The sequence below is a fragment of the Canis lupus genome, chromosome 3 (assembly GCF_003254725.2).
Source record: "Canis lupus dingo isolate Sandy chromosome 3, ASM325472v2, whole genome shotgun sequence".
Classification (NCBI taxonomy): Eukaryota; Metazoa; Chordata; class Mammalia; order Carnivora; family Canidae; genus Canis; species Canis lupus.
In genome coordinates this window covers 27,086,148-27,113,974 of record NC_064245.1, presented here as the reverse complement: position 1 = coordinate 27,113,974, position 27,827 = coordinate 27,086,148, and the positions used below count along the sequence as shown (strand labels likewise).

Genomic DNA, 27,827 nt, shown 5'->3' with positions numbered 1-27,827 from the left:
AAAGAAAGAAAGAAAGAAAGAAAGAGAAAGAAAGAAAAGAAAAGAAAAGAAAAGAAAAAAGAAGAAAGAAAATACCACATACCAATGTGCAGAGGAGAAGTGAGCTGTATACAGGACATAATAATAATTTTAATGCAAATGCAGTATTAGATGTCATGGTTAGTGGTTTCTCAGATACACCTTGATAAAAGCTGCAAACAAACCATTAAGGTTAATTTAAGATTCACAATTCTCAAGGCATAGGCCTCAATATGTGTAGTCTCTTTGTGTCTCCAATTAATATGCATGTAGAGGTGAAAGTAAATGTATGACACATATTTAGTTGAGTCTCTGTAAATGTCTCTCTGCTCAGTAGGACTTCTAATAAGACCTAGAAGCCAGATACTTTGAGTTTGTACTTCCTGATAAATCAGAGCTGGCGTGCTGGCAATTGTATATTGCTTGTCGAAGACAGATCCACATATTTTGGAAACCAGATGAGCATGTGACAGGATGGACATGCTATTACAAAACTCAGGAGCCCAATTTGTGACAAGGAACAAATTATTATATATTTCACTGTTACCAAGATTTAAGTTTTTTGAAATATCATACTTATTTAAATTAGGAAAAAGAAAACAAAAAGGCAACCATAGGCATAGTGTAACGTTGGCCAAGTTTATCTATTAAGGACTGCTTATTTTACTGGCTATCTATGACCATATACCTGTCACAGCACAACAAGGTAAGTGTTATTATCTCCATTTGCAAATAAGAAAACTGATGTGACGTTAAATAATTTGCCCAAGGCCACACAACTTTTACGTGACAGGGGTAGGATTCAACCACAGTCCTTTGAGACTCCAAAGCTTATGTTTTTGTTTGCTTGTTTCAGGGTTCGTTTTCTTATACCACGCTTCTTCTTCCTCTCTATCTAGCTGTATATATATGGAATTTTGTGGCTCTCCAAAACTCCTCTTAGCACCAATTTATTGCCTGGAGTGCTTTTTTTTTTTTTTAATGCTTCACCTCCTTCCAACCCCAGCCCCCCAAAACACTTATGTGTACTGTGTCTCATTCATTCAACAACTTGAAATTTGCTGATGCCAGTTAGCTAATCCGGTGATCTATACTGTGATACCACGCTGTGTATACGGTCCCCCCAGCACATTCTATGTGCACTGTTGTAACAAGCGCTGGGGTGACAGGACTCAGGTGAAGAAGATGATTCCACTGAAGATGATTCCACTATAGCCATAGTTTCGAGGATGTAGGAGAAATGTTTTTCGGTGTATAAGTTCTTATGAGACTCTTTAAACCAAACTTTCCATCCAGAAAGTATAGAGCTTCATTGGGCTGGAAAGATGCAATTAAAGAAACTATATTGAAGAGCTCCTAAATTTCCTTTAAAAGAAAATGATCTGGGCTTCTTAACTGGAGGAGTTTTCTTTTTTTTTTTTCTTTTTTTTTTTCTTTATGATAGTCACAGAGAGAGAGAGAGGCGCAGAGACATAGGCAGAGGGAGAAGCAGGCTCCATGCACCGGGAGCCCGATGTGGGATTCGATCCCGGGTCTCCAGGATCGCGCCCTGGGCCAAAGGCAGGCGCCAAACCGCTGCGCCACCCAGGGATCCCTGGAGGAGTTTTGAAGATGTGACTTTTGAGAGACATAAGGGAGGATAACTAAAATGACCATGGGCTAATTTAAAAATGAAAATAATTCTTTGTAAAGGAGAAAAAATTTCAGTAAGAGAGATCAGATTTGTTCATCATGGTATCGAGTAATAATGCCACTGCAATATTGAAAGTAAAATAACTTAAGACATTTTAGGAAATGTCTTGATTGAACAAGTTACTTTATAGAATAGTTTATGACTTATCAAAATTATATAAGTATTTCTATAAATTGTGGAACACTGTAGTTGAAAAGATTCTGGAATTCATGAAAAGGAACCAGGATCTGAAACTTGGAAAATCGTACTGAATACTAATATTGTTTACTAATTTGGGAAAGTGCTTTATAGCATCATATATTTAGAAAAAATGGGGTTGTCCATATTTTGTTACATACTCTCTCCTGAAATACTGGCATTGCTTCTTAAGAATTTTCTGAGACTATATTACTGAGATTTAAGCTAACATAAACTCTATGCGATTTTAGTATTTGCTGTTAAAATAAGTTATTTTAATTGTGGTCGCTGAAGCTCAGAATCTTACTAATATGCTATTATTTTCTGATAAGTGTTTACAAGTAAGAATGCATCACTCTCAGTATCTCTTTTTCCCATGCCATTGCTTTCTTATATATTCTAAAGTGCTAGCTATCACAGAATGAATGTTATCTGCAAATTTATCGCTTTGAATTTTCCACTGAAAATAATAGAGCAATTCCTCCAATAGCTATAGTTTTCAATTAACTTCGGAAGACACTCTAGAGTTTATAATTGTATTTTATGCTAGACTTGGTGGAAGAATACAGATTGACAGTGAAAGAAAGCTACTGCATTTTTGAAGATCTGGAACCTGACCGATGCTATCAAGTGTGGGTAATGGCTGTGAACTTCACCGGATGTAGCCTTCCCAGTGAAAGGGCAATTTTTAGAACAGGTAAAGAGATGTTAAAATGGTGTTGGGAGGCAGTATTCACTTCTTTGCAGACTACTAAGGTCAACTAAGGTGCATGTATTAAATACCTGTTGTATGCTGGGTGTTGTAGAATGCTGAGTGTATGGTGATGAATAAAACTGAGTTCCTGTTCTCAAGAAGCTTGTAGTCAAGTGGGAGAGATCAAAAGCAGAAGATCATAAAAAAATTGTGACAAGAGCCATGATCTAATGATTTACAAGTTATTACGAGAACACTTCACAAGAGTGTCCTCTCTCTAAGAAAGCCTGGGGAGGGAGAGGACCTGGAATGGCTTCTTAGAATTGATTCTTGAATGGAAGCCATTAAAGGATCCATTAAAGGAGTGTATTCCATTTGAAGAAAACATATGAGCAGAGGCATCAAGGTAAGAAACAGTATGGAGTGTGCAGGGCACTATAAGAAACTTGGTATTACTTCTTTTGACTTAAAATCAAGGAGAAGAATGAGATGAGGTAAGAAAGGCTAGTGGATGGGGTGGGGGGTATGTTTGCCAAAGAAGCCCAGGCTTCATTACATGGGTGCCAGGAGCCCCAGAAGATTTTTCAGCAATGATAGTCAACCGGGAATACATTTCCACATGGAACCTTTCCACAGGGGCTGAAGTAGGTGTGGCATAAGATCATTTTGCCTTCAAGGTTGCCTTGAAGATCATTTTAACTATCTCAGAGGAAGAAATGACTCATTCCTACCATTTTATCCTTTCTTCTTGCCTTCCAAAACAAGTATTGCGTACTTGTACGCAACAAGTGTTGCGTACCTACTGAAGACAAGATCATGGCTAACTTTTCTGTGAAGGGAGGTAGACAAGATTCTTTATTTTTATTTGCTTGTTTAGGTATAAAGAAACTGGTAGGATTTATAGGAAGCTAATATTAGAGGCTCTCTGGGGATGAGTGGGAACTGCAGTTTGGAAGGTAGAGGTGGGAGGGTGACTTTTCATTATATAAATTTTCATATCTTTTGGGCTTTCAACCAGTAATGCATTTTTTTATTTAATTTTATTTTTAAAATATTTTATTTATTCATTATAGAAGGAGAGAGCATGAGTTGAGGGAAGAACAGAGGGAGAGGGAGAAGCAGACTCCCCACTAAGCAAGGAGGCAGGGCTTGATCCCAGGACTCTGGGATCATGACTTGAGCCAAAGGCAGATGCTTAACTATCTGAGCCATCCAGGCACCCCAAGAATGTATTTTTTATTTTTTTTAAAGATTTGTTTTTATTTATTTATGATAGACAGAGAGAGAGAGAGGCAGAGACACAGGCAGAGGGAGAAGCAGGCTCCATGCCGGGAGCTTGACGCGGGACTCGATCCCGGACTCCAGGATAGTGCCCTGGGCCAAAGGTAGGCGCGAAACTGCTGAGCCACCCAGGGATCCCCCAAGAATGTTTTTTTTAATAAAAAATTTAAAACAATGCCCAAGCGCTCTTCGCACGGTACCAGGGAAGCAGAGCTGATGTTGACCATTCCATAATTGATTTGGTTCTCTCTGGCAGCACCTTCCACCCCTGTAATCCACGCAGAGGACTGTACAGTGTGTTGGAACACGGCCACCATCCGATGGCGCCCTGCCAACCCAGAGGCCACTGAAACCTACACTCTGGAGTACTGCAGACAGCACTCTCCAGAGGGCGAGGGCCTCAGGTAAGGATCTGCTCCTCAGGAGACCTCACCTCTCCATGGGGAGAGACCAGGGTGCCTGGAACTCAGGTGAAGGTCCTAACCTAACTGCTCACAGAGGAAGAGCTTTCTAAAATCCTGCTGAGCTAATTAAGCTGTTGACTTGATTTGCAGTTCCATCACTATTCATCAATGAACTCCAAGTTTGTAATAAAACACATGCTACAATGTAGAATAATGACTCCCTTGTAAGAAAAATGTATGCAAATTTTAATAAGATAGAACATTCTTTGAGGTATATTTAACTTGAGTCGTTAGACAGGATTTATGCATATTTCATGCACTTTTTAGTGGTTATATCAGAATAGATACACCTAACTTGGGAAAATAATAGTAAGCTTGTATATAATGTAAATCTATGTCTCCTTGTTGTATTGGTGATATAAAGCCAATATAAAGAAGCTAATTATATATATATATGTATATATATGTATATGTATAGAGACATAATCTCTAATCTATACATACATATATAATCTATAATCTATAATCTACCTGTGTCTCTGAAAGCATAAAGAATTTTTCCAGGAAAAAAAGAAATGGGAATCTCTCTCACTAAACTTATAAATCTTTAAAGTTATCAATAAAGGGCTGTGCATCCTGAGGGCATTTGGTAAATATTAACTTATTTACCGAGGTGGTGATTTCTTAGCCTCCAATCCATGATAATAGAGCAACTTCACTTTCCATGAAGCATATTCAGATCATTATTATTAATGCTCATATTTTAATAGAGACATATGTAGCTTTTTAAAAAAGCAGTTTACTGAGATAAACTATTTTGGTAGAATATGAAACTTAGAAATAATGGTGTGAAATTAGACAGCTTTTTAATAAAGTGTATTATTTAAGCTCCTGATTATCTACAGGATCAATCAACAACTATTTACTTAGTTATGTGCAGTTTCATATGACTGAGCAATAATTATAGTTTCTTTTAAGTATGTGAAGACAGGCTTCATAAAATAATGATCAAAGAATGAATTAATGTTGACTGGGGTGTGTATGGGTGGGAGGTAAGCATTTCAGCAGAAGTGAGAACATAGTAAATGTGTAAAAAACAACATCTCCGTTAATGTGCCAACTGCTGGATGGCAGGCAGGCTTCAATAATTAGCAAACAGAGCAGAGGTAAAGTCTGACCAGGACGGGGTGGGAGAAGAAGAGAGAGAAGGTGGAAAGGAGAGAGAGAAGGAGATAGAGATAGGAGAGAGAGAAGGAGATAGAGATAGAAGAGAGTATAACTGACTTTTATTGAGCATTTACTATGTGCCGGTCACTGTCCTAAATGCTTCATGCACGTTGCCTTCCTTAATTTTTATAAGAACTCTTGAGAGAAAACAGACACTTTAAAGAGGGGGACTCAGCTAGTGAGTAACAATCAGGATCCAAACCCTATCTTGTCAGATTTCAAAGCCCAAGCTGCTAATTCCTGTTTCTTGTCACTTAGAGGAGTTCTGGACCTTCTCCACAAAAGCCCTCGGTGTCATGAGAACTCTGTATCAGCAGTGCCTGCGTCCTTGGGAATCTCTCCCACTGTTCTCCACCATCAGTGAGGAAAACCCAGTTCTTTCTGAGGCAAAATTAGACTGTTAAAGGAGAGCTCTGAAATGACTCATTCTTGGTATGGCATCGGTCCCTGGCTGACATTTGCATAAATAATATCAGCACAATTGGATTCTTAAATCAGCAGAGATCTGGAAACCCTGAGACCTAGTAGCACTCTCACTAGGGGAACTGTGATGTCTTCTCATAAATGTGGCTACAGGGAGAAGGGAAAGGAGGGATGAATGAGGAAATGTCATCCATTGAGGGTCTTCACCATGCCAGGAACTGGGCTGAGTCTCACATTCAACCCTCTCAGCAATCCTAGGAGGGAGGTGAGGTGATGATCTCCATTAAATGAGATTCAAGGAAGTTAAATAATTTGGTCAAGGTATTAAATGATGGAGTGAGAAATTGGAGTCAGGATTTAAACTCAGATCGGTCTTATTTTCTCCATCCAGTTTTTTTTATTTTTATTTTTTTAGATTTTATTTATTTATTCATGAGAGACAGACAGAGAGAGGTGGAGACACAGGCAGAGGGTGAAGCAGGCTTCCTGTGGGGAGCCCGAAGCAGGACTCGATCCCATGACCTGAGCCAAAGGCAGACGCTCAACCACTGAGCCACCCAGCCATCCCTCTCCATCAGTTCTAAATCTTGTTTTATTACATAGACTGAGTTAGCATACCTCAACAGCCTGACAACACGGAGTTATTATGTGTTATAGTTCTTTTGTCACATGAAAATTATAAAGAGAGAGTGCAGTACTATTATTCAAAACCTCTTTAATCAATGTTTTTCCTTTTCCTGATCACCCTGGGGCCCTCAAAACAAAACAAACAAAATGTTCTTTTAGTATCACCAATGAATAATATATTCCAAACAAATCCTTCTATCAAAGCCAAAGAAACCAATGACAGTTCCATTTGTAAGAAAAAAAATGGCCACCCACTAATTTTATTAAGACAAAAGGTGAGCTAATTAAAACATAAGGCTTGTCATTATTTTATATGAGACTTTAAGCCAGTTCATTTTAATTTTTCTTGTTAAAGGAGAGCATCTGAGAGGCTGGATAAGCCGAAGTTCCTAGTAGTTAGAGAACAATGCAAGGATCCTTTGTTATTGAATGAATATAGTCCAGCAAGTTTAAAGTGAAGGGAGATTCACATGCAGATCCTTGTTGATAGTTTGGAGTTGTGTTGGAGATGGAGCTGTTTTCCAATTAGGTGCTAAAAGACTCCTCAGTTCCAGGAGGTGGAATGGTATGTCCAATCCACAAGCCAGGGATGACTCTCCAGCCTCTGGATCCCTGCCAAGTCTGACAAAAAAATAATTTCTTGAAGCAAGCACAAATATGTTGGCCACAAATCACTACTCTGTTCATATACTAAGTCTATTGCTGATGTATCACACTGGAGCCATCCCTCATCAATACAAGTAGCCTCAGTGTCTCATACTGCAGGTTAACGTCAAGAGACTGGAATAATTCATCTTTTATCTCAGAGGCCCAGAGCTGCAAAACTCATTTGTATCTCTTTTGGTTCTCTAATTTAAGAGTTCCAGAAGGAAGGAAAAGTCTGCTCTATGGGAGTGGCCACGTGCTTTATTTAGTCTTTCAACTATCTGGTTCTTAAAACCAACTTGAAAACATTTCTTACAGGATTGGATGGTTCAAAACTCTATAAAACATTATTAACTATTTAACCATCATCTATATTGCTCTATCACTAACATAACAATTGTACACAGCTAGTCAGATAGAATTGATAAACAAAGAAACTTAAAAGTTTATCACCTGTAGTCAACAAGTGCAAATAATCCCTACTATTCCATTGTATTAGAACCACATTCTTCACCTTGGTTTTTTGGCACAGCAGTCCATAATTAGAGTTGTTTTGTATCTTGTAAAGAATAGTAAGTTGGGACGCCTGGGTGGCCCAGTGGTTGAGCACCTGCCCCTGACTCAGGGTGTAATCTGCGGTCTCAGGATCGAGACCCACATCAGGCACCCTACATGGAGCCTGCTTCTCTTTCTGCTTACGTCTCTGCCTTTCTCTCTCTGTGTCTTTCATGAATAAGTAAATAAAATCTTTTAAAAAAAAAACTGTAAGCCAAGAGTTGTCTGATCCCACTCACTTGTTGACTTCATGAAGGGATCATGATGAAAATTTGTAGTCCTGGTGTCTTGGACAGTACCTGGCATATTGTAGCTACTCAATAAATATGTGTTCAATTAGCACTGAGCACATAACACTGATACCAACAAGAAAAGGTAGGCTGGATTTAAGGATGGTCTCTTATTTAAAATGGAAACAAAATAACCTGTGCTGACAAAGTAGGAAAGAATGGTGAATGAGTTAATTTTAGAGCTTGGATGCTTAGGTAGGAGATAGGACCAGCCTAGTCTGTGGGCTGGAAACTGGTTAATGGATCACTAATAGAAAACAGCACTCACAATCTTCTTAGCCATTGATTGCATAACCCTTTTTTTGGTTCTGGGTTCTTTTAAAAAAATCCTTTGCTAAACCAGATCTAAAAATTGATCCAGAGGTCACTACTGGGGAGTAAGGGGTGATCAAAGATTAATTCTTTTAAATATGGCTAGGTTAATTGGGTGAGGATGGGGACTGTGCCTGTGTAGATATTCAATAAAGTTCTGTTTAATGAATGAATAAGTGGACAAATGAGAGGAGTCGCCAAATTCCTCTTTGTCCTATCACCCTCAAGTTATCTAACTGGCTGAAATCTCTGGTAAAAGAGAGCTGAGGTAATCCTCAGATGAGTTCACAACTCTTTTTCACCCCCAATCCCTGAAAAGACAGACAGCCTTAAAGACTCTAGTCTGGAGTAGGGAGAGAAATTTAAAGGAAATGAAAAGAATGGAGAAAAGGATGAGTAATAGGAACACACACACACACACACACACACACACACACACGAAGGGCATTGATTAGCCTTTAGACTGGGGAATCTGATTTTGGTTGCCAGAACAGAAATACATTCATCTTCAGACCTGCATTCATTCTCCCAGTATGATGGCCTCTAAATATTCTGATTTAAGATCAAAGGTACTGGTTGGACTCTTGTGGTGAGTGTTTGAATGGAATGAGCCTCCTGAGCCCCAAGTCCCATGACGTGGTATCTGAAATAGCGAAGCAATTGCCTCCATTCCATAATCCTCACAGAAAACACATTTGCATATTTTTGTGTGTGGGCACCATGGCTGGGTCCCAGCAGTCAGCCCCTGTTGGGATTGGGGGTAGGCGGGAGTGACAATCCACGGCTTGTGTGTGGGGGCTGAGGGAGCTCCTACTCACCCTTTCCTGTTTTTCTTTGAATGCTCTCCTCAGGTTGGGTGGGCTCAAAACACTTTCAAAAATTTTCCACCGCTCGGCTGTTTCCTCAGCTGTTCTGTCTCTCCTGTGTGGAGAGAAGTCAGCAGAACTGTGGGTGGAGGAGGGAAAACTGAGAGAAATATAGTACAGGGATTAGCTGTGTGGGCTGTGCAGAGAGAAGCTGTGTACTGAATGACAAATCTGTGAGACTCAATACACCACAAAAGTAGTTGGTAGTGAACTTCCCGCTCCCCTCCCTGGCTGAGGCCGTAGGGGTACAGAGACCTTCTCTAGGCCGCCCTCCCCGAAACATCCTCAGGGTGGGCTGGGCTCTGGGTGCTGGGCCTGTCAGCTCATGTTCTTCCTGCTTCCAGCATTCCGGGCCACATGTGGTGGGGCAGGAACAGAAATGTCTGTCACAGTTGGGTTTTCTAGCTGGGGACACCCGCTGCTGTGTCTGGATAATAAGGACAGATAAGGGCAAGTTTTCTAATGAACTCTGTACCTAAACAGGAGATGAAGAATCCCAGTATTTCTTTCTTTTTTAAAAAAGCTTTATACCAGGTTTTCAGCTGGATAGGTGATGACCAATGGTCAAGGGCAAATGATTTGACCTTCACAACCTGGGGACAAAGGAGGCAGTTATTCCTGCCCCATGCTTGCTTCACAGGGTGACAAGAGGATCACTGACGTGAATGGGCAAAAATTCAGGATTATTTAAGAGCTAATAGGCAGTCTTTTTATGGTATTGTTTTCCTGACCCAGGTAATCCTCCTCAGGAGGGAGCCCTTGGGAGAGTGAACTGTGGGATGATTTCCACCCCTCCACCCCACCCTGGTATTCTTGACATTCGACTTTTCCTAAATGAAATCTTTCTTCCCAAATGAATCTGATTTGACCGTGATCATTTACAATCTTAAACACCTTCTGGTTGTATAGTAAAACTTCAGTCAATGGAAACCTAGGCTGTTCCTTCACTTCTAACTTATGTTCTGTCAATTTCCAAAAGTATTCAAGTTGTTCACATTAAAAGACCCAGACATAATAGAACCACTGGAAACAATCCTGTGAAAACAAGAGCCAGATCATGCTGGGGTGAAGAGATTGTATCAGAAAGTACAGGTTAAGAACAGTAGCTCAATGGAACATAAAATTTAAATCTGAACTTCCTGGTAGCTAAGGTGAAAACGGGAGAGAGGGGGAGACAGCAAGAGGGAGAAAGAAAGAGATTACATAACTCATCTTTTTATAAAAAGGAAGCATAACATTTCACTAAGAGACAATTATATTTCTTGACATTCAGCTCTAAGATGAATTTTTCATGTAGATCTTTATATAAGGGCTATTGAACAAGATAATAGTGATTGTCTTTAAGAGGAGTTTTATAAAAGATGCAAAAACATTCCTGATGTAATCATTTTTCAACTGGATCTGAAAGCGTCGTGTTAAATCACCATTCTGGGCAGGCAGTTGTATGGGGACCTCAAGTAATTGTCCACACAGGTGGCCTCTGAGTGGTATAGGAAAGCTTAGAATCCAGAGGAATGGTTACTAGGCTCCTGGAATCCTCTGCCTGAAATAGAAATGGTATCATTCAGGCTTTGGAGGGGGAACTACAGAGAAAACAAAAATCCAGGATCCTTCTACTGGAATCCTTTGGCTCACTTGGATTTTGTGAGAGATCTAATTACAGGAAAGCCCAGGTCCCATGGTTGGCAGCATTCAGCCCTCGTGTTTCTACGCTATCACGAACTAATAGTGATGTTTAGTTAACGCTGAATCCCATAATATCCTCACTTATCAGAAGAAAAAGTCTTATTCAAAAATTTTTATTTACCAAGTTTCAAAACCAAAAATCAATATATAAAGAATTGTCTTCTTAATCCTGATTTAACCAAAATGTTTCACCTTAAACCAAAAGGTTCCATGTTTACAGGTAGTTAAAGTTTTTTTAAATGGCTCCCAACATACTGGCTTCATTTTGTAATGATGAGCAACAATTAGTTCTTGCATTTGATGTTGCTTACGTTCTCATGGATTTTTCTTCTTTCCCCACTTTCTCCCTCCTACCTCTTCTCACCCCACTCTATTTATGAGTATGTTTCCCAAGCCTAAAACTGATCATAAAAGTCAACTGGGCTGCTTGTAAAAGCTTAGATTCACGGGTGCCCTTAGGAGCTTCCGATGCAGAAGGTCTAGGGTGTCCACGCAGGCTGGGGAAATGCTACTTCACTGGCTGGGCCCAGGGGCCCGCACTCTACTCTGTTCACGGCTCACGTTAAACAGCGTTGACTGACTGGCTGAATGTGGGTGCGGCCAACAGGAATGCTCGCAAGAACCCACTGTGTTTTTAACAAACAATTCGTATTTAGCCATCTGTCATGCACTGCAGCGACAGCACCATCCGTAGGCTGCTTCCAGGAGTGATGGCACTGGATTCCTCCATATTGTTTGTACACACACCGCCCCCCCTCCTCTGCAGAGAAAACATGCTTCAGTCTAGGCGCTAGACATGCCAGTGCAGAGGCGGTCACTCCTCAGGGTTACCAGCCCCTCAGGTGACCTTAAGCACATGTACATCCTTTCTCCCATCCTACACAAATTGTTGATTTGTCGAATTCCTAGAGAAGCTACTTTACAAAATTCAAATTAATGTGTGTCCTGCAAACACATTCAACCAACTCCTGAGCTTAAAAGTAAATTATTTAATTGATTTTGGGTAATATGTACATATGGCACTGATTCAAAGATACCAAAGGGATACAGTGAAAATTAAGACTCCTTTCCATTTATCTGTCACCCACTCGGTTCTTCTCTCTAGAGACAATTACTCTTACCTGATTCACATTTATCCTTTCAGGTAGTCTCTGCATATACAAACATCTATGTTTTTTCAACAAATGGTGCCAGGCTATAGGTATTTTCACCACCTTGCTTTTCTTGTTTAAAAATATTTCTTGGTGAGTATCCTATACCAATGCATATAGAACTGCCTCAATTTTAAAAACAATTCTGTTATAGTGTGTTTTAAGATATAATTTGATTTATTTGACCAATTGAAAGGTACTTGTTTCCATTTTCTTGTTAACACAAACCATGCTTCAGAAAAAACCTTGTATATCATTTCATACATGTACCAGGATGTATGCAGGATAAAGTCCTAGAAATAGAATGTATAACAGCATGTACATTTTGGATTTTGATAGATATTACCAAACTGTTTCCATTGAGGCTGTAGTTGTTTTACACAGGCTAGCAGCATACAAGACTGTCTGGTTCTTCATACCCTTGGCTATACAGGATATGATAAAACTTTTGATCTTTGACAACTTATAGCTAGAAGATGGAATCTTATTATAGTTCCAGTGTGCATTATTATTATTGGGTTGAACATCATTTCATATGTTTCAGAACCATGTACTTCCTTTTCTGTGAACTGTTCATTTCCTTTACCCATTTTTTTCTTGTTGGGCTGTAAGTATTTTTCGTATTGCTTTGTAGAAGCTCTCTCTTTTTTTTTTTTTTTTTTTGAAAGAACATTAGCCCTCATCTACAACATGAGTTGCAAATTTGTTTTGAAGATTTTTAGCCATGCATCTTTTTTATTCATATGTAGTTGCCATACAATATTATATTAGGTTCAGGTATATAAAATAGTGATTCAACATTTACATGCCTCATGAATTGATCACAGTAAATCTATCATCTGTTAGCATACAAAGTTATTACATACTATTAGCTACATTCCCTATATTGTACATTGTATCCTCATGTCTTACTTATTTTATAAGTAGAAGTTTATGCCTTTTCATCCCCTTCCCATACCTCACCCATCCTCTCCCCCACCTCCCCTTCTCTGGCAACCACCAGATTGTTCTCTGTATTTATGAGTATGTTTCTGTTTTTCTTTGTTTGCTCTTTTTTCTTTTTCAGATTCCATATATCAGTGAAATAGTGGTATTTGTCTTTCTCTGACTTATTTCACTTATCATTATACCCTCTAGTTCTGTCCAGGTTGTCACAAATGGCACGATCTCATTCCTTTTTCATGGCTGGGTACTATTCCAGTGTGAGGTACATCTATATCTAGGTCTAGGTCTGTGTAGAGATATATCTCACATCTTTAATCCTTTGATGGACACTTAGGTTGTTTCTGTATCCTAGCTATTGTAAATAATGTTGCAGTGAACTGAACATGGGGGTGCAGATATCTTTTCAAGTTAGCATTTTCATTTTTCTTTGGATAAATACCCAGAAGTGAAATTGCTGGATTGTACAGTTGCTCTATTTTTAATTTTTTGAGGAAACTCCATACTGTTTCCATAGTGACTGCACCATTTTGCCTTCCCATCAACAGTGTCAGAGGGCTCCCCTTTCTACACATCCTCACCAACACTTGTTATTACTTATCTTTCGATTCTACTGATTCTAAGAGGTAGGAGGTGATAGATCACTATGGTTTTGATTGACATCTTGCTGCTGGTAAGTGACGCTGCATATGTTATGGATATTTTTAAATGCTAATTTAGTTGAATTTATCAATCTCTTAAAAATAGCTTTATTTCTTGTCTCATATTTAAAAATCCTCTCTCATGTTTTTTTGTAGTATCCAGTGATTCCATTTTTAAAAATTCGATCTTTTATCATCTGAACTTTGTTTCAGTAGGAAGTGTGAAATTAGTAATCCAATTTTATTTTTTTGGTATGGCTATCCAGCTGTCCCAGTAAGAAAACCCATCATTTTCCCTTCTGATTTGAAATAATTCCATTATTATACACTCAAGAGCCTGTGTTTTGCTCTATTCCTGACCTTTAGAATGTATAATCTGTTCTATAGATCCATCTATTTATGCCCCACTGCCATGCAGTCTTTCATTATCATAGCTTTATAATTTATAATTCTTGGTAGGTGAAGTTGCCACTTCATGACTTTATATATATGTATATATTTGAGAGAGAGAGAGCACAAGTGGGGAGGGGCAGAGGGAGAGGGAGAAAGGATGTGAAGCAGACTTTGCACTACGCACGGAGCCCGAGATGGAGCTCCATCCCACAATCACAAGATCATGACCTGAGCTGAAACCAAGGTCAGATGCTCAACAACTGGGCCACCCAGGTGCCCCTATGACTTTTTATTTTTAACCTTGTGTCTGTGACTTCAACTTATGGAAATGCTTTTAGTGTTTTCCCACTAAACATTAGGTCCTAATGGCTTTTTACTTTATAAAGACCCTTTTCAATTCCCAAGTGAAATGATTCTTGTCCCACTGTTCATGGCTAGTTGTGTCAAACTTTTCAGTTGTGCCTTGAAAAAACTAAAGAATGAATGGTCTCAAGCTACAAAGGCCTTCATAACATTGGGCACACATTGCCTCCTGGTGACTTCTACTCATTAGCCTTTTGAAACAACAGAAAAGGGGGAATGTCTCATTTATGATAGCCTTTCAGATTTCTGAGGAGACAGTGGGTCTCCCTGAAATAGTTTTTCTCTGCTTTACAGCATTAGAGTTTAACAAATGTTTGTTTTACCAACAGAGAGACGAGCAGGTTGAGAGTCTTTCAAAAACCTGTTGGGCACAGAGCACTGGGATTGTACTCCCTGGTATGCTTATCCTCCACTGGCAATCAGCTAATTGCTGATGTGTTAAGGTTTCTAGATGCTTCCTTGCCCTCATGTTCCTGAAAACAGAGCTATCCTTTTCCACTGCACTGTAGCACTTGTAGGGAGAATTCCCATACCAATGACCCAAAGTGAAACCATTTGAGTCACATTTCTTACTGTCTTTTGAATTTTCCTATTAGCTTAAGCCTTCTAACATGGTCAGATCAGTTAAATTACTGAGGAGGCTAACATCCCTTCTTACCTAAGCACCAACAACTGGTTGTGGTCCTATCTGTGGCGTAATCACTTACCTCAGTTTGGATATTCTTTGAATCTTAGTCCTACTACCAACTATGCTTTGAATAATGTATATGGATTCAGTTACAGTTCTGACATTTTTGTTTTTGAGATTAAAATTATAATCTGTGGAAGGGTGCCAGTCTTCAGATTTCAAATTCCAAAATTTTTAAGGTTTTCATGTGGCTAATATGAAGACTTCTATGACATTAAAGTGAGGTCAGACAATGAAAAGACATAGAAAAAAACATATGTAGGTGAGCTTTTTTGCTTTGTTCTTGATGCTGGAGCAACGATGGCGACTTGTCAACAATAAAACTCTACATTTCATATTACTTTGATTCTCATTCCTGGTGCTTTTATTTCACAGATTCAGTGAGGGCATTGTGCAGATCTCTCAAGTCTACACGATCTGCTGACATATTAAAAGCAGAATCTGATCCTATATTCTGACTTCAATGCCATGGAAACCTTTAATCTTTAAATGAGTGATAAGACATAGGATGCAGTTGACTATATATGTGGAATTCTTTCCTTGACCAACTTCATAAAACTGAAAAGCAAACACCCTCAAACCAGTATTTTTGGTATTTAACAACCTCATCAAAAAAAAAAAAAAAAAAAAAAACAACCTCATCATTACAAAATGAAGCCAGTATGTTTTATTCCTTCTTGGAACTGAAATTTTCTCACCTAGACTTACCACTCCCCACTCAGGCTTCAGGGTAACAGGGCCTGGGCGCATGATAAGTGATTGATAGACATTTGTTTAATGGATGAATGAAGTAAATTCAGTTCAGGCGCAAGTATGCTTACAGAGACAATAACTTTACTGCTTGTTATAATGAATGTACATCTAAACCATCAATTCAGCCATCAAGTCAAATAAGATAAGCATATACACCCACCCCAGAATAATATTCTAGATACCAGTTGGGAATTACTTTCTCAATCATGGGACATGGTTTTTCATTAACTAACTGAAGCATAATTAGTTGTCAGTGAATATGTGGTTTAATGATTCTGGTGGGGCTAAAGATAGTACTTGCAGAGGGCCCTGGTCAGGTGGCAGGTCCTAAAATAACAACCAGTAAGGCTTGACAAGTTTCCAGAGGCCTCTTCCACCAGGACACTATTAAATAGCATGTGCGCAAATAGACCCCATCTGCTCCCTGCCCCTGCCCTCTTCTTTCTGAGGAACACATTGGGTGTTTTTTCACTTTTAGACATAATGGGGGAGGGCACTGTGACTTTGTATGTATTTTCTGCTTTTAACAACTGTTCAATTGCTTGGTTTTCTGAATCAATGATGCTTTTTCCTTTTTCTGATTCTCCATAATGTTGTTTAAGGCAGGTATTGAGAAGTGAAATAGTCACCAGAAGTAGAGGTGACCTAAAGAAAATCTTTGATTCTAACCCTTTTGCAGTACGTTTGTTAATAACAAACACAAAGAAAAATGAAGACAAACAAGCAAACAAATGGATTAAAAAACCCCTATCCTTCTGAGAATGAACAGGAAGTGTACTGTACTATTGTTCTCACAGACCATAATCCAGTGCACATCTCCTGGGAACAGGGCCCTGGCACTAGCACTCAGATTAGAAATTCTTTCATTAATAAGGAGGCTAATTTGTAACTATCCCCAAAGCCTCTCCAAATGGAGGCTGGAAAAATAAGCGGTTGTGTAATTTACCTGTGTAAATGCTCTAGGCCATGATATCAAGCAGATTAAAGAGAATAGAAAAGAGGCACAAAACTACTTCAGTTCCCCAGCAAGTTGAGAGAGCTCCATCTTCAAATCCAGCAAGTCTAGATGTGGTTAAACGGTTGGGCTGTTACCCACTGGCACTTAGACACTACTACAAGCACTTTTATTTTAATATACACAGGAGATTTAGAAATAGCAACTTTGGAAATTTTATTTGGCAATTAGAATTCTCTTTACTTCCTGGGATTAAGCTTGCCTCAAAAGATGCTGTCTTTTTTAGGGGTCTTCTGTTTCTATAACTTTAGTGGCTTTTGTAGGATGGCCATGTCCAAAATCATCACTCACCTTAAGTTTTCTGCTCTTCTTGATCTGCCAATTAGATAATTAGCATCCTTTGTATTATAGATTGGTTTAACATCATCTTAATCCTTATGTGCCCTGTTAGGCAAAAGTTTATAAAGAAAATAATATATTCTTAGAGACTCACTAACCACAAAATTAATCTATTTCAAAGAGCAATCTGGAAGGCATATATTGGAGAAAAGTTGACAAAGATAGAAGTAATTTGATAAAGTAATCTTAGTGGACCATGACCATTTTGTAAACCTACCTTGCTAACTCAGTGGTCACCAAAAGGAAAAAATAAGTAATTTGTCGATAATAAAAGATCATTTGCTACAGGATGAAATATGATGAGTTGTTTCGCATGTGGTCTTATATTTATTTTTTTAGATTTTATTTATTTATTCATGAGAGATGCAGAGAGAGAGGCAGAGGGAGAAGCAGGCTCCCTGCAGGGAGCCTGATGTGGGACTCGATCCCAGGACCCCAGGATCATGACCTGAGTCAAAGGCAGACACTCAACCACTGAGCCACCCAGGGGCCCCACAATCTTATATTTAAAATTATTTTTTTGTATTTAGATCCTTCTCTGGAATTAAAGGACTTCAGCTGAAAGTTAACCTCCAACCCAATGACAATTACTTTTTCTACGTGAAAGCCATCAATGCATTTGGGGCGAGCGAGCAGAGTGAAGCGGCCCTCATTTCCACCAGAGGTACTTTCTCCTTTACACACACACACACCTATTTCCAAGCCTTTCCATTCCTTCTCTTTTACCACTTAGAGAAGACACACTAGAAGCCTCTTCTTAAAGCCCCAACCTCTTGGCAGTGCTGGGTTTTTGGCATGAGGATCCAAGATGAGTCAAAGACCAAGATGTTTCTTTCTTTTCTTTTCTTTTTTTTCTTTTTTTTTTTTTTTTTTTTCTGATGCAAGGGGTTCTCAACCTTGGCTATGCATTAGCAATCAGCCAGGAGACTTAAAAAATACTGATACCCAGGCCCCACTCCTGGAGACCCTGATCTAATTGATCTGGAGGTGGTTTTTATGCCCCCAGCTGATTCTTGTTTGGCTAATGCCAATTTGCTATAATTAGTGGGTATGTTTTGAGTGTATTTTGGGGACAGTGAGATGGGAATATTCTTTTATTACACTGTAAACTCCATGAACAAGCTTCCAGTATTATTCTACTGTTTATTTTTGGTGCTTAGCACATAGGTTGTGCCAATTAATGTTTGTTGAATAAATGAATGGATAACTTAAGGAAGTGATAAAGCTGTTCAATGACATTTTGGAGAAAATAGCCAAATGATGCCAAGGAAAAATGCCTGGCCGTTTTCAATTATTGTGACAAGAAGTGAGAAATGGAAAGGTGATCATTATCTTATCCTAAACCCAAAGATGGGAGAAGATTGAGGGTGGTACATTAAGTGACTTGCTTAGCCAGTAAAAACTTGTGTCCTACCTTGTTTGTGATGTGGTGAGGGCCCACCTGATGTTTATAAGAGAAGAAGACATGAGGGCTGCCTGCCCAGACATGTGTCCCCAGTCCCAATATGGCACCTGCATCTTCCCCTGTTAGAACCACTCCTTTAGCTTACCCCAGTGCATCTTCAGACTAGAAGGTACATATGAATCTCTGAAGGAGCTTGTGAAAGTGCAGATTCTGGTTCAGTAGGTCTGGGATGGGGCTGGAGATTCTGCATTTCTACCTAGTTTCCAGATGATGTAGACGCTGCTGGTCCAAGGAGCTCACTTTGCATAGCAGAGGGAGCTCTTGTCCAGAAGGCACACCAGCAGCGCCAGGAAGAGGTAAGTAGCCACTGGCATTCATACATGCCTTACAGTGGATGAGATCTTCAGCTTGTGGATCTGAAAACACTGATGCCAGGGGAGAGTAAGGTCTGAAATATGGTGCTTGACCCAGGGACAGCACTTACCGTCGTGGTAACACTCTAATCCTCTTTTCTTAACTGCAACAGGAACCCGATTTCTTCTGTTGAGAGAAACGGCTCATCCTGCCCTGCAGATTTCCTCAAATGGGACAGTGATCAGCTTCACTGAGAGGAGACGGCTGACAGAGTAAGTAGGAGGAGGCCCCTGATGGCCTCAGCAGTAGAGTCTTCTCTACTACTATTTCTTGGTTTCAGGGACATGCCTGGAGGTACGGTATGGAATATCCATGTGAGCACTCCCATACGGTTAATTACAGTTCACCACTAGGAAAAAAGCGACAGTAGTTCATAAGTTGGAGCAAGTGTTAATATTCATATCGCAAACACAAGCACAGATGGTTTTGTTTAAAACAGGCTGCTTTCAGGTACCATCTCTGGTTTAATGAAAAAAAAAAAAAAGTCCAGGCTAATTCTGCTTTTATCTTCAATAGCAAACCAGGTTTTGTATCTGGCCACTTTAAAAGGAATAGAAGAGAATGACATTCTGTTGAGTTTCTGGTTCTGGCCACCATGCAGGACTTTCATATTTTCAGACTTTTTTGTCCCTCCCCAGCCAGTAGCTGCCATGAAAAGGAGCATTAATGAGCTAAAAGCTGAAGGTATCATGGGAAGACTGTTTCATGATTTGTCAAGCAATCTCTCATGGCCATTTTAAGGATCAAAATGGTCACAGGGGAGAAAGCACATGAAATGCTTTGGAAGAGTGTAACACATGTGGGGGAGTACAGGCTGGTGTGGGTGCTGATGGTGCCCCGGTGTGGCTGCCAGCAAGCAAGCACTCCACACCACGCTGAGTTACATGGTTCTGGTCTCGGGTTGCCATTCACCTGTGTGTGGCCCAGCTCAGGTGCCAGCTGCTCCTGGAAGTCTTCTCCGGGCCCTGGCCCCCTTTGATCTTTTCTGTGAAAAAGTCTGAGCACAAGTGGAGTCATTTGTCAGCCACTCCCCTCTTGAATAATCCTCAAGCAGCAGCCCTGCCTTCTGCCTCTTTGAATCTCATGGGGCCTGGAACATTGTAGGTGCCAAAAAAATATACAAATAAGTGAATTCAGGGGGGAAAAAAGATTTAAGAAGTAGATTGAGCTTTTCTGTCTTTTTTTGATTTTTCAAAAAATCAAAAAGAAAAATAGACTGGAAGTTGGTAAGAATTCATAGATTATAACTGATAATAACTATAATGTGTTTCATAGTATTTTATTTATTAGTAACCCCAAAATTCACTTATAAATATCAGGCAGCCAGGCAGTGCTCAGGGAGCAAGGGCCTGTGGCTATCAACCTCATTGGAAGGAGGTTGTTGGATAAAGACGTGAGAAAGTGAAATACATTCCTTTGCATTAATCATTTTCTCATCTGTTAAAAAGAAGAGGGTGCTGACTGAGTATTAACACTGTTTAAATTAAAAATGCTTCCTTGCTGTCTCAGCCGTTTCAAAGCAGAATTGAGCAACTCATGCAGACAAGGTCGCCCATCAGCAGTTGAAAGTGCTTGGGTTCACGGTGCCTGTTTTAAAAATAGCTAAGGTGAGACAAAAGGAGACCTTTCAATGACCTCTCGGGTGCTACAATCCAAGGAGGCCAGGTCCCAAAGACTGTTGACCACCACTTGTACAAAGCATACTCATCACACCTGGTCAGCTCTATACCTCACCGGCTGCCTTGCCTCCTAAGAGCTGCTCTCTGTGCCCAGCAAGGTCAGCAAACATGGGAGCTCACCAGTAAAGAAGATTTTGAAGACTCCTTCTCCACCCTACCCCCTCCCTACCTTCAAGGGTTTTTTTTAAGGTTTTATTTATGCATTCATGAGACACACACACACACATACACACACAGAGAGAGAGAGAGAGAGAGAGGCAGGGACCCAGGCAGAGGGAGAAGCAGGCTCCATGCAGGGAGCCCGACGTGGGACTCGATTCCGGGTCTCCAGGATCACACCCTGGGCTGAAGGCGGCGCTAAATTGCTGAGCCACCCGGACTGCCCTTTATCTTCAAGTTTTTTTTTTTTTTAAAGATTTTACTTATTTATTCATAGACACAGAGAGAGGCAGAGACACAGGCAGAAGGAGAGGGAGAAGCAGGCTCCACGCAGGGAGCCCGATGTGGGACTCGATCCCGGGTCTCCAGGATCACACCCCAGGCTGCAGGCGGAGCCAAACCTCTGCGCCACCGGGGCTGCCCTATCTTCAAGTTTTAAAGAAAAACGTTGCAAGTTATGTTCTCTTGGAACTCCCCAGTGCCTCCCTCGTCTTTCCACACAATCCTTGAAAGCAGAGATGTGCCGTTTCTTCTTGTCCCACCACTATTCTGGTTATTTCCTGGTACTTAGCTCCCTCAGGAGATGCAGTGTGTACTCTACATACATGTTGTCTGTGGCAATGGGAGTATGTCAAATGCACATTGTGAGTCTGTGGAGTTCTGTGGCGATCGGGTCAAATTTGGGGGCGTAATGAACAAAGGGTGTCTTTAGTCAAATTCCAGCAGTTTCCAAGGATAGAGTCCTGCCTAAACTGTGCATGGCTTTGTGAATGGTGATGTTTATGAGATGAAAGCTGGTGATCCTGTGCTGGCTTAACTGGATCCACTTGGTCTGCAGAATCCCATCAGTGTTGGGCGAGGAGCTGCCTGCCTGTGGCCAGCATTACTGGGAAACCACAGTCACAGACTGCCCGGCTTACCGACTTGGCATCTGCTCCCACTCGGCTGTGCAGGCTGCTACCCTGGGACAAGGGGAGACTTCGTGGTACATGCACTGCTCTGAGCCACAGAGGTACGCTGGAGCCCTGTCCTCCCTTGTTGGTCAAAGTGTCACAAGTCGATGTGTAGGCAAGGGTCTCTGGGGCAACTAACAATAGCATCCTAGTTCCCTGCCCAAGTCTGAGCCAACAAAGAAAGAAAACAGAAGACTCAAATATATGAAGACCAAACTATTGCTCTGATTACTGAGGAAGCCCATTTTAGTGAATGTGGTTCATATGCAGGGGCAAGGACATTTCTTATACTGAGCCCTGTTAACAGACTTGTACGCACCCAGAGCTGGTAACAGACTTGTACGCACCCAGAGCACTCTGTTAACAGACTTGTATGCACCCAAGCCAGCTTCTGCGCCCTGCAGGACAGAGTTGGTCCCTGAAGAAACAAAGAAGGATGTGTGTCTCATTGAGAAGCTCATAGTCCAGAGACAGGGACCTCCAGGCCATGCATGGCCAAGTTTTCCTTCTGGACTCACCCCAGGGTGGGGGGAAGGGACAAGGGTCATACTAAAAAGCCCCCTCCACAGAGGAGTCAACAAAAATGAGGAAAGAAGTGAGTCCCCAGTACCTTCCCCTTACTGGTCTATATCAGGAATTGGCCAACAGGAGCCCACAGGCCATACACGACTGCTTCCTGGTTTTATAAAATTTTATTAATAGTTTGATTGAAATACAGTTATACTCATTTGTTTACGTATTGTCTATGGCTGCTTTTGCAGTACAATGGCAGAACTGACCAGTTGTATTGGAGACCAAGTGACCCCCAAAGGCTAAAAATATTTACTGTCTGCCCCTTTACAGAAAAAGTTTGCTGAACCATACTAGTAGCTTTGTGTAGTTGGTTAATGTGATGAAGCCCCAACCTGTGTTAGTCTCAGAGAGATAAGGCAAGGACTGGATGATCTGAATATGCTCACAGGGTGGTCTTCATTAGAAATGTGACTTTAATCCTGGCCTTGTGCTCAACTAGCCTCCTTGTGGCTACTCACCACAAGTCATGAAGCCTTTGAACATATCCCATAGGCCTCATCGATCTTGCCAGAGGAGAATGACACCTGGTCTGCTACATTTTTGGGTGGTAAGGATCACATGAAGTCAGGTACAAGGAAGAGCCTTGAAATTGTAAAGTATCATAAAAATATGAGGCATTATTCAAATGTAATGCTTTAAAAAGGAAGCCTCCGGTGCTCACCAGTTCCCAGAAAAAGGCCCACAGATTGGGATTTTGCATATCTCTGGCTGCACATTTCTCCCTGCATCCTACTTGACACAGTTTGATTTTCTGACATGGTTCATAAGGACACTATATCCAGAAGCTATTCAAAGTCACATTTCATCAAGTCAGAGCAATTATTATAATTGATGTTCATTGCTGCACAATGCTTAAGGACCTAACCCCTGCCCAGAGTGTAAAATCTCTCAACTCCAGAATTTATAATGAGCAGATTTAGAGCTGGAACCAGATATAGATTTCATGAAAATTTCCTTAGACACTTGAACCTTTAAAACCCCCAAACCAAAGACTAGCCTCCAGAAACAAATTCCTATACACTGGAGAACAGAATTATATCCTGTCAACAGGTTCGACAAGCTTGGTCTTCGGCACCTTCGGGCCCAGGGTAGGCTCTGTGGATTCAGGGAGGAAGAGTGTTCCCACCGGTGTGGTCACGGCGCAGAGACGTCAGGCCTCAAGTACTTTCACTGCATGTTTCATATAGAGTACCGCTGGTTTAGGCACCGTGGGAGCCACTGTGGCAGATCACTGCCTCTGTGTTCCACATTTCTGGTTTCATGATTTTAAACTAAATTGTATGACTCTTGATCCTGTTTGCATAGAATCCAAGCTTTAAGATGTCACAACGGGAAAGGAGAAATGGAAAGAGTCTGAAGACACAGAATCAGTTGGACTTCTTTCTGTCCATTCCCCCCTCGTTCACAGCCTCCTTACCTCCTCTGTTATTCCACCCCAGCCACCATGCCTGTACCTTCAGGGGGCGGCCTGCACCCACCTCACGCTCTCCTACGTGTCACAACTGGCAGATTTTTCTAGAACATCATTTTCATCATATCCCTTGCTTTTTTTGCCCCAAAATCTACAAACCTCTAGAGTGATGCCAGCACTCAGCTGGGACCACAGTAAAGAGAGGAATCCAGGAGTAAGGTGACCAGAAAGGGGGCTGCGGAGCCCTCAGAGGAGTAGCCACCAGGGCTCAAAGGGATCTGGACTCAGTCTGGGCCAATAGTGGGATTCACGGGACTGGACCACCTGAGCATGGGGACCCCAGTACAGCAGTTCAGAGTCACACAGGTGTCTAGAGTCAGGCTTCTAGATGATCTTTGAGCAGACACTGGCAGTCCAAGAGGGGGCAGTAAAAGCAGGGCAGGGAAACTGGCCTCAGGCAGCCAGCCTTGGTTTCAGGCCCGACTGTGGGTTTGGAGAAGAACTGATATGCTGGATAGGAAATGGAGGCAGAAGAAGGGCAGGGCACATTCGCAATGGAGCCAGGTCTTCAAGAGATGTCTCTCCTTCCTTGGCCTCTGTGGAGGGGATTGACTCAGGGACTGACTGGGGCTGGGCCTGTGAGCACTGGGAGCCTTCTAAACAGGCTGAGGAAATGGCTCTTTTGGGCATTCAGAATCCTCTAGAACAGTGCTATGCAATCAAACATTCTGTGAAGGTAGATAAACGAGGTCACAGATGGCTGTTGAACACTTGAAATGTGACCAGTAGGACTGAAGAACTGGACAGTGAATTTTATTTAATTGTGATTAATTTTAATTTAAGTGGCCACATGTGGCCAGTGGCAATTGTGATGGATAGGCAGGTGTAGATCCTGGCCGCTGACTTACCTATTCAGGTCACGTCCTCAGAGTCACTCCCATGTCCTCTCCAAGCCGGTCAGGCAGTTGGTGACATCGCCCCTGACCTAGGGTCTTGCTCATTTTGCCGCCTGGCCATTGCTCCTGCTGCCCCTGCTGGCGCATCTCGCCCTCCCTCTTTCCCACCAGCCAGTTCAGACCCATGTGCTCCCACAGCCCTCCGAAAGCACCCCCGCCTGCACCGCTGCCCCCTGGCGCTGCCACCTGCAACCTTGTGTTCTCTGTAGCCCCCAGAGCTTCCAGATGTGCATCAGCCCCCCCGCGCAAGGCATCAAAGGTCCTTTAGCGTCGTGTGAGCCCTGCTTGCTTTCCCGTCTCCCAGAACCGCTGCCCTGTCACATGAGCTTTTAGTCTGCAGCAAAGTTGCCGACTTGCCATTCCCTAAACACACCTGTGCTGAAGCTTTTGGGCCTTGGAGACTGACACCATAGGCCTTAGAGGTCCTTGGCTCTCTGGCACACCAGAGTCACTCATTGCCCCGAGGCTGGAGGCCCAGCCAGCCCCAGTGCTTCCACCCCTCACACTTACCATCCTCACAGACCTTTCCCTCGTCTCTTCTGTCTTTCATTTCTTCCCCTCCCCGCTTTCAGGACCCCAGCTCTGCTTCTGAGACTGCCAAGAGGAAACACCAAACTTAATGCTACTTTTTGCACCGAGCAATTTAGCTTCTTTTGTTTGGCAATACCCCCTTCCCAGCCTGGTCTGGAACCTTTCCTTTCACAGCCACATGGGTCCTCTGAGTATGTTTATAAATACTTTCCCAGTCAGTGCCCTGCGATGGAGCCCCAGCCGGAGCTCACGTTTAAGTGATCAACAGTGTTTTCCTCGCTGGTTGGGAGGTCCTGGGTCCCCAAAGGGCAAGGAGAGTGTTCTGTGGTCCTTCAGATCCCCCCAGAGGCCAAGGAAAGTTCTGGACTCACAGATATGCCCAATGAATACTTGTTGTGTTAAATTTATTTGAATTGAAGAGAGAAGTGACAGGCAGCCCCCCACCCCCACCCCCCACCCCTGGGCTTCAAGGCTACAGAAAACATTCAGGAGATGAAAAGGAAAGTAGGTTTGGGGTAGAGGGAGCCTATACAAAGGAAGAAGTTGGGCAAAAATAATGAAATTTTTTCTTAAACTTCTTAAAGGCCTTTATGTAAGTTACTTATAAATTTTTAAGCTGTAAAATTAATACATTTTATGGAAGGCAAGCCTGCAGTACTTTTTAAAATACATGGCAGCCTCAGAGGAGTTTTATTCAAAAGAATGACACACCATGAATGCGGTAGTTAAAACATGTGGGCAGCTGGGAAAGAATTAGAATGTTGAGAAAAATCACAAGGGAGGCATATGCTGGTTATTCTGGGACCGCCTCCTAATGTAGAAGGAGCAAAATTATTAAAAATGCTTGTCTGTTGGGATGAGCTCTGCATTTTAGCATCTAGGAGGGATCTGGTTAAAGGATCTGGGACAACATTATTGCAACTCACTATTGTGAAGTGAAATTAATGACTGAAACATTGGTTATCTCCAAGTGATTTTCGTCAAGATTTCCAGAGTTTAATTCCCTGTTCTGTTTCATTCCAGATACACGTTCTTCTACAGCGGCATCGTGAGCGATGTTCACGTGACTGAGCGTCCCACCAGGGTGGGCATTCTGCTGGACTACAACAACCAGAGGCTTCTCTTCATTAATGCTGAGAGTGGGCAGCTGCTCTTCATCATCAGGCACAAGTTTAATGAGGGTGTTCACCCTGCCTTTGCCCTGGAGAAACCTGGCAAATGTACTTTGCACCTGGGGATGGAGCCCCCAGATTCTGCAAGGCACAAGTGATCACTGGCTTTCAGAGTTCGCAAGGGCAATAATTCACATTTTGGGGGTCTATTGTTCTTTCCCTTGGGTGCTATGTATTATTCAAAACGTCTCCCACACATTCGCGCTAATGATAGCTACACACACAGCGATCAGCACGTGAACAAAACCACCAAGGAAGCCTTGACTTTCTAGGTAGCTTGTGAGTCAAGAGGATGGAAAAACAACCTTCACCCTTTGCTTCCTATAAGTTTGAGTTCTTCCCTAAATTAAAAGGATTTATTCCCGAGTTGGGAACCACAACAGAGAAGGGCTCGTCCACCTGTTTTATTGGCAAAAGAAATCCTCGGAGGGACAGGTCTGAGCAAAGGGGAGGTTGTGTTCATCATCCGTCTCTGATGAGAAACATGTGCTTTTAGCAGAAGAGAGATGTCACCTCACTCCACTAAAGTATCATGTTTTCGAATCATTAGAGAAGGTGTTTTAATTGCTCTAAGTTGATAACAAACTCTTTTGTAATAATATGTACCGTAGGACATGAGTCTCTTTTCCCTGAAATTTTAGATGTAGACAAGTGCTAGGCATTAGAAATTTCCATTTTGTTAAATAAATGCTTAGATCCCATAAAACAAACCATGTTGTATGAACTTCTTCTCTGTAACTTACGAGCCGGGCATCTGTGGATTGGGGCACATTGCAGAGTAAATGACCATCCTACTTGAGGGGCTTCTGCTATGGCTAATTTTCACCTAAGAATTTTACATATATCTTTTAAAAATCCAAACACTTTAATCCCATAGTTACAGTCAACTACAGGAAGCTGGGAATCTCTTTTTGCCAAAATGAAATGGTTGGTCATTTTTAGATACTATATTGAAATCTCTCGGAATCTTCCTAAAATATGTGTGCAAAGTTGATACATCTAGAAGGCATTTTGAGATGATTGCTCTTATTTTCTATAATGTAAATATTTTGATCTTATTTATAGACTTTTTTAACACTACGGATTCATTTATTTCTCTTCCCGAATCAAGAAACAGTATCCTACTTTTAAGATCTATTCTAACTTCTATTGACTAACAGGTGGAAAATACAAATTGGGCCTATCACCCTAGTAGAGCGCCCTCAAAGCTATCATAACTCTGCTTTAAAATGAGAGCAGCTACTGGCAAGGTAGCTACTTAGTGAAATAGGAGGAGCAATTTACTGCTCTGTTGAGAATGTTATCTTCACTTTTGTCAAGCCTTAAAAGTGTTACCATCAGGTTCTGAGTCATCAGCAACCCATGGTCACTATTACTTTTTCGGTGAGAAT

The 27,827-nt window shown here is 41.5% G+C and overlaps 1 protein-coding gene across 2 annotated transcripts in view; it reads left to right on the top strand.

Moving 5' to 3' along the window:
* The window catches only part of CMYA5 (cardiomyopathy associated 5), an 89,618-nt gene extending 62,472 nt beyond the window's left edge, over window positions 1–27,146 (top strand). The window contains exons 8-13 of one of the 2 annotated variants that reach the window (XM_025436876.3): window positions 2,439–2,585; window positions 4,120–4,267; window positions 17,714–17,847; window positions 19,115–19,214; window positions 21,679–21,852; window positions 26,288–27,146. In XM_025436876.3, coding sequence (XP_025292661.3) covers window positions 2,439–2,585; window positions 4,120–4,267; window positions 17,714–17,847; window positions 19,115–19,214; window positions 21,679–21,852; window positions 26,288–26,534 — 950 coding nt within the window. In that variant the 3' untranslated portion in view covers window positions 26,535–27,146. Of the gene's footprint in view, window positions 1–2,438; window positions 2,586–3,858; window positions 3,968–4,119; window positions 4,268–17,713; window positions 17,848–19,114; window positions 19,215–21,678; window positions 21,853–26,287 lie in introns of those variants that run through there. The other variant, XR_007409765.1, reaches the window with a different exon arrangement.
* The last annotated feature ends 681 nt before the right edge of the window (window positions 27,147–27,827 follow it).